General features: G+C 38.2%; 1 protein-coding gene across 4 annotated transcripts in view; it reads right to left on the reverse strand.

Moving 5' to 3' along the window:
• The window catches only part of ktn1 (kinectin 1), a 25,689-nt gene continuing 18,224 nt past the window's right edge, over nt 1-7,465 (reverse strand). For 2 of the 4 annotated variants that reach the window (XM_015376096.1, XM_015376095.1), the window contains exons 26-35: nt 6,324-6,413; nt 6,150-6,236; nt 5,979-6,068; nt 5,803-5,895; nt 5,112-5,195; nt 4,840-4,923; nt 2,222-2,305; nt 2,023-2,118; nt 1,829-1,939; nt 1-998 (exon numbers count right to left, since the gene is read on the reverse strand). In XM_015376096.1, the coding sequence (XP_015231582.1) occupies nt 969-998; nt 1,829-1,939; nt 2,023-2,118; nt 2,222-2,305; nt 4,840-4,923; nt 5,112-5,195; nt 5,803-5,895; nt 5,979-6,068; nt 6,150-6,236; nt 6,324-6,413 (849 nt within the window). In that variant the 3' untranslated portion in view covers nt 1-968. The remainder of the gene's footprint in view (nt 999-1,828; nt 1,940-2,022; nt 2,119-2,221; nt 2,306-4,839; nt 4,924-5,111; nt 5,196-5,802; nt 5,896-5,978; nt 6,069-6,149; nt 6,237-6,323; nt 6,414-7,465) is intronic. The other 2 variants (XM_015376099.1, XM_015376097.1) reach the window with 2 other exon arrangements.

Consider the following 7,465-nt stretch of genomic DNA (forward strand, 5'->3'; position numbering starts at 1 on the left):
GGAGAGCACATATTTATTAAGCATCCCTTTTATTAACATCACCCATTACAAAAAGAACAAAATCTTCAGTGTTAATGGACTCAGCCACAATATAGTAAGTGTTGATTACACACGATATGGGATGCTCATTTCTAAAGTGGTTGCAGTAGGATTAAAAATCTCTTAAGTGTGTCTGATCTTGTACCGCAGACTCCCTTCTCTGTGGAGCTGCAGTAAAGGCGGGACATGGAGAAACTCATCTCCATGGTTAAGAGTCACGTAGTGACCCATCTCACATGCTGAGAGCTCTACAGACTCCCTTCATTTCCCGAGAAGTTCTGAGCCAACATTTGCATGGAGCTATCACGATGGTTTCTCTGGTCAGTGAGCAAATCAACAGAACAGTGTATTTCAGCAGGTCCTAAGTGGTACATTTAAACAATACATATCTTTAAGTTAAAAGGAAAAGAAAGGAAAAACCCACGGTTTGTTTTGTTAAGGTTGGACATTTTAGCTCTGCCCTGTTGAGACAACAAAAACACTACTGAAGTTTTCAAGATATCACTGGAAATTATACAGGTGGATTTATAACAGAGGAATGGTTGCCACACAGTTTAAATAATGCCGGGACCATTTTTAAAGTTTAGAATAATAAAAAAAAAAAAAAAAAAAAAAAAAAGGAGAAAAATCAATCGGTGAAGCTGCAGAAGAGGAGGAATGTGGCTGGAGTGAAGTACTGGAGTTTTGGTACCGTGCCTGGAGTGTTAGGAATAAAACAGAGCCTCTGCCTGCTTCTGTGTAGACAGTATGGGAGGGGTCTACAAGCCCATTAGTCTGCGTGAGACAGAGGCCATCTACAGTACAGGTGAAGTTGACAGGGTTTGAGAGAGAGAAGGGAATAGGGGTATGATGCAGTGCGGTAGTGACAAGGCTGAAGTTTGCAGGTTTTCTCTGTATTGAAGTCAACTTTATTCTCTTTCATCCTCTCGTTATACCTTCTCTTGATCTTTGTCAGTCTCCTGAAAGAAAAATAAACCGATTCAGGCTGAGCATTCAAATAGTTGTTGAAAGCAGACCTTGGATGTCTCTTTCCTTTATTCTGATCTTTTATTTACAAATGCACCTTCCCCACCTGCCCATCTCATATATTGTGCTGATAGACGAGATCTCCCAAGACGGTTTCTTACAATGATTTTCTGCATAACCTCCATGTCTTTAAGAGGGTGTAAAGGAGTCGTTACTGTCATTTCTATCCCTGCTTAACACACCACAATCAAAAGACTAAATAAGCTCCTTTGCATCCAGTAACTTCCGCAGCATGAGCATATTCTTTGATTAAGGTTTACTGAAGGAGAAATGCATCTAAAAGCTGCTGGATACCAGTATGTCACATCTGGAGTCTGAGACCCTCGCCATCGTTACTCTATCATCGTTTCAATATTAACATGAAAATCTGCTAGCCATAGGTGATAACATCTTTTCCCTGGTTGACTGGGTCGAAGTGGAGGCTTGTTTGAACCAAAATCCAAAAGCAGAAACATTTGTCTACGAAAGAGACCCGACACAGTCCTGATCAAACTTTCCAAACTTGTTACTCTGAATGTTTGTTTGCCATCTACATCAGGTTTGATTGAATCTTCAAGGCTGCTTTTGTTTATTAAGTACAGGACATGTGTTTAAGCCTTTGTCAAACCCATTTGGGAATAAAAATGAATCTCCAGACATCCAGAAGTAAATAATCTGTCATTCAGGGATATCTTTATATAAAACTAGGTGGTTTATTTAATGTTTAGCATTGCGTTTTAAAGCTTCTTGACCACTTTTACATTCTGTAGGAAAGTTAACTTACCCCCTGTTGTCCCTTAGCCAGCTGCTGGCTGACTGTCTGAAGCAGCTGCTGCATTTCTCTCACTGTTTGATTCAGTCCTGCAGTCATTTTCTCCTTTTTCTCAATCTCCTCCTGTCAGACATACATGGGGTGCTTTAAAACAGATGTGGAACCACTGGATGTAACCATTGCCTGTAGCCTTATATAACCCTTACCCTCTGTGATGAGAGGCTGCTGTTCTCTATCAGGTCATCAGTGTTTTCCGTTAGTTTGGAGAGTTCACCCTGGATCAGATCAAGGGACTGCTGAGCCTGAATGAGCAACAACAAAAACAATTCTCCTTCTTATTAGCATCATATGATGGGGTTAGACCTGTATGAGGAAAGAAATTATATAAAAAAAGAGAAATGTTACCTTGTACAGGTCACCAGCTACTCTTTGCCTTTCATTCTCCTCTGCCTCCAACTTGGAGAGTGTCTCAGTTAGCTGGGTTTTTAACTGGAAAGAAAAACAGATGTTTACCTTGTTTTTTTGGATTATACAAGATAATCAAACACTAAAAGTCAGAAAGCAGGGACTCAGTGGCGCATCTAAATAGACTTGAATATCACTGAAAGGATTATTTCAGTTCAAAAAGGATTTATCGAACATACGGTGATACATTGCAAGAATTTTTGTTGTTTTCCGTTTAAGATCAAAGCTGATGAAAACTCCCAAATCAATGTTCTGGACACTTAAATATCGAATCCCATTGATGAAACATGTATTTATCTTTCAAGCAAACCATTCAGAGTACTGTATCAAAGTTTATTAATGAAAAGCTAGTTGGAAGAAGAAACTGGAAAAATTGTGGTAGAAACAATGTTAAGTTAATCCAGTTTGTGAAAAATTCCAGACTGCCACTGCAGTCGGTGCTTCAAACTGGACTTTTTGCTATTTTGTTTAAATTAAAATATGTGAAGCTAATCCTGATTTAAAGACACCTTAAAGGGGTCTTAGATGGTCAAAAATGACTGGACTTTTACCAAGTGGTTGGGACTCTTCTTTCCAGTATGAAGTTTGCATTTTATAGTGAACTTAAAAAATATTATGAAGCAAAAAGGCCAGTGATTCAAACAGCTGGTCCAGTAAAGGAGTCGGACATTCAGAGGGATTTGAGAAGCAAGGTTGTCTGCTGGGTTTGTCCTCCTATGAGTATAAAGTCCCAGTTAATGGTAGCCGTCTACCTGGCAAACTTGGATCACTTCATGCTTCCTTTTGCCGATAAGCTTTATGGAGATGCTAATTTCACTTTCCAGGAGGACTGCAAACCTGCCAACACTTCCAAAAGTCCCAAACCTCTTTTTATAACTGTGGTATTACTGTGCTTGGTTGGTTAGGAAGCTCACTTGTGCTAAAATACATACATGTGGAGTATTATCAAGAGGAAGAAGAAATAGCACAGGCAGTGATATAGGTGGTTATTAAAGCAACTTCAGCTGAGACACAATCCAACTACCTGCATGCAACACTGAACCAATACAGATAATCAAGCAGACACAGCCCAAACCAATCATTGATTGTATAATATCACTAAAAGTCTATATTTTCCAATTTAGACTGGTATATATAACATTCCAGTTGTTATCCATAATCATCCTAAATTTGTAGAAATATAAAACTGTGTGTAATAAATATATATATAGGTTGCAGGTCTTATCTGCTGAAATAAGAGATTGCTGTGATATTCTAAACTGGTGAAAAAACAAATAAATGCTGGTTTGCAAAATATCAAAAGGCAGTGCTTATTGCAGAACAGCATCATGTTTGTATGACTTTGTTAATTCAGGTACCAGAAGAATGACATGTCCCCATCTAAAAAGTCCAGCTTGAGGAACTTGCATAAAGTTTCACACACCTCAATATTACAAAAACATTTTCCCACAAGTCAGACAAGGTCCTGGTTTATGCAACTGTTTTCTTGGTGTTCAAAACTAAAACGTAATGATTGTTGTATAACTTTACAGTTTTAACTACAGTCATGTTCATTTGTTCCTTCTTTGGTTGCAGAAACTTTGCAACAGTATTTGCAACATTTTAACAAACATTTGTAAAATTCCAACAGTTGTCAGGAAGTCAGAGCTATTAAAGGACAGAACAAAGTCATTAGGGTCCAATCACAGATGTTTCATTTGACTATTATCACCATTTTAGCAACACAGGCTGAGATAAAACAGACATAGAAACCAAAGACTGAATACTGCAGACAATCCCTAGAAACAAAGATTAGTGTGAGAGCGAGATCAGTAGAATAGAGATGCAGAAAGAAGAAAAAGTTAGAATAACAGGAAGTAAAGGGAGGAGAATCACCCAGGATTTCTATAGTTTACAATGTTACAGTCTTCATACTTCTTAAACTTTATACTTTTTATATGATTATTTCAAACTTTAAATGCATTTCAAATGAGGCGTTTAGAAATCTACTCTATTCAAATGTAACAAATTAAAATGTTATATAAATTGTATCCCACAGCATGATGCTGCCATCGTAATGTTTCTCTGGGAGATTTCAATAGCTTGAAATGTTAAGAATAATATGATTATTTAATCATCTATCCCTGCGATACCTGCTTTTTTGGCCGCAATATTTATATTGAAAATAACTTGCACTGAGTATATAGATTATTAATTCTAAAAGATAATTAAAGATTATATACTAAAGCGATTTCTGAACTTTGTTACTTTTAATATAAAAAAAAAAATGGATGTCGTATGTTTCAGTAAGACCCAAACACATTTTCCTCTTATAGATTTATAATTAGGCTACAATCCATGTTGGTTTAGCCAATAAAATCCAAACAAAGTACAATGATCTTCACGGTTGTAACAGTGTTTTAAAGATGCAAGTAATGTTCTTAATGCAACATATGTTAGAAGTTCCAGAACATTTGGAAAATGACCCAGAGTTAGTCAGCAGACAGTGAAACCCGTCCCGTGGCAGCCAGTGCAGTAGGCTTTAAAGCAGCTCTAGCTAGAGGACCATCCATGCTTACCACAGCCAGCTCCTCATTCTGTCTGAAAGCCTCTGTGTATGAGCCATCAAGTCTGGTCTGCAATTCAGTCAACAGATCTTTGAGCTGCAATTAAGTTTGACATGTTGTTGTTTAATGGTGGTCTGTGGGAGATAACCCAGGACAGAAAAAACTCACACAGTCTGTGCAGGGAAACTGGATGACGGATCATTCCAGGTCTGTGTTTGGCCATAAGATGCATTTTTTCCCTCAGGTACAAATTTAACAATGACAGAGAAAGGGTTCCTGCTTACCTCTCTCACTTCTGTCACATAGGTGGCGCTCTCACGCTCTGCTTTCTCCAGCTCCGACTCCAAGTGCTGCTTTTCTCTTCTCAACTACAAAGCAGAGCACATAAAAGAACATCTAAAAATGATGCTACTCTGAAAATTCAGGTGTTTAAACAGAAGCAGTGGTATAATTGTGCTCTGGGTCAGATAAACAGTAAACAAGTCAAATCTGAAGGTGGATTGTTATTCGTTTTCAGCCAGACATGAACCAGTCTAATATCCCATTCTTAATCCACAAATCAGAGCAACCTTTGCAAAAGTCACAGCCTTCCAAAAGGTTTAGGATCTTGTTTATGGAAACGTTTCCACAGACCATTTGTAAGTCAGACACTGATGTTTGACACGATGGTCTGACTTATTTGTGCCTGCCTGTCATTTATACTTTGAAATCCCACTAAACACTTAGTGTGGAATATAGATGCAAAAATAAAAAAATAAAAAGAATGGCTTGACTTTTTCTCCTCCCATGACACGTTTTTTTTCCCATACGTTGTAGATTAGATCTCACACAAATGTGTAACCATTAACTAGTTTTTAAATACCACCGGAATAGCAACAGTGATGGATGCCTAAGAGTATAAAACTTCTTTTAGGAAGCTGAATTGTCTTTGTTAGGAATTAACAACCTAATCTGTGATGTAATCTGAACACACACCTCTCTAACGTCCTCCTGCGATTGTTCCAGCTTCACTTTCCAGCGAGACTCCTCCTCCTCAACGCTGCTTTGCAGGCGCTGCAGGATACCCTCCTGTGGACACAGATGGATTACGACCTCAGTTGGAAAAAAAGATCTCACTTATTTTAGTGCTGTGACCTAGACAATTATCTCACCGTCTCTGCCAAAACCTTCTTGTACGTCTCACAATCCTTCTGTAGAATCCTTTGGCTTTCCTCAGCTTCTTTCAGTTTCTCAGCCAGTTCCTGCAGGATGGACGATATTTATGTATACATCCAGAATACAAGGGACAGAAGGCAAACTTTTTTTTCTACTTTTAGCTTTACCTCGGACACTCTTGATGCTTGGCTAGATTGTCCAACCAAGCTTTCTGCTGCTGCGCTCTCAAATCTCTGTAACCACTCCTGATGGTTCTGTTGGACAGTTGAAGTGAAATTTCAAGTCTAGCATGTTTACAAAAAATATCAGGAACAAAATAGAAGCATTTGATCTTTTGAAACCTGTTCAGAAGGAAGAGGCACATGGGGAAGAAGTCTGTGCAGAAAATCTCGACACTCAGCTTGAGTTTCAGCCAGCGCAGCATGACCTTCCTATAAAGCAAGAAAAACAACAAAACAAGAGACAAAAGGATGGTTTAAAACTCTGATTTATTGCCTTCAGATTTTGCAGCGACAGTGTCCAGGGTTTATACACACTGATAAAAAGCTCTCCTTCTGAGGGTTCCTCCAACATGATGTCGGGAAAGCTTCAATTTGAATCAGATTGTGTTATATTATAAAACAAGTAAATGTATATTTATCCAAATTCGACCTCAGTTTGTGCAGACTAAATGATCGTCTTTTAACAAACCGAAAGATTTTGAGAGCAATTGAAATCTTATATGGAGGTAATCTACTTTAAGTCTGGGTTCAAAGGAAGAGTGATCAGAGGCAATGTAATAATCATCTAACATGACCAAATATTAACTGCAACATTTGAATAGTGTTGTTTCTGTTTATACATTTTGTGGTCGAGCAGCAAATATAACAATCAGCCTTTACAGCCATCATCATCTTGTTAACTATGGTAGCTGCCAAGGATACAGGCTTGTGATGCAGAACAATGTGTCAACACTGGTACTGTATGCATCCCTTCTTTCATTGGCAAGGTTATGGTAACTAGTTAGTTTAAATCCTAACCGTCTATTTACCAAACGATCAAAAATTAATTAAGTGAAATTCAGTTAATGAGCAGAACATATTAGGAGCTGCTAGAAAGTCCAAAAACTGCAAAGACAATCCTAACAAATGGATTTGTACAAGTGATGGCTGGCCTCCCCTGGAGAGAATGCTAACTGGGTATTGCAGCAGCACTCAGACCTGCTCTCTACTGAGAGAAAACAACTTTTACATGGTGGCATGGCTTTAAGAACGGCCCAAAAAGAGATTTTTATGATGGAGATCAAGGATAGACTGAAGTTCTGCATGAAGCACGGTCAGACTGCAGACACCATGGATAAAGCTCATGTTTATACTGAAGCCATGTTCACAGAAGGTACGTTCAATAAAACATTTTCTCCAAACTTTTCAGAAACATTTTTTGATGAACAATATATTTTTTTAGTACAATGGAGACACTAGATATTTCTAATAAACTTGTTGCA

This window comes from Cyprinodon variegatus, unplaced genomic scaffold, assembly GCF_000732505.1.
Source record: "Cyprinodon variegatus isolate N-32 unplaced genomic scaffold, C_variegatus-1.0 Scaffold129, whole genome shotgun sequence".
Classification (NCBI taxonomy): domain Eukaryota; kingdom Metazoa; phylum Chordata; class Actinopteri; order Cyprinodontiformes; family Cyprinodontidae; genus Cyprinodon; species Cyprinodon variegatus.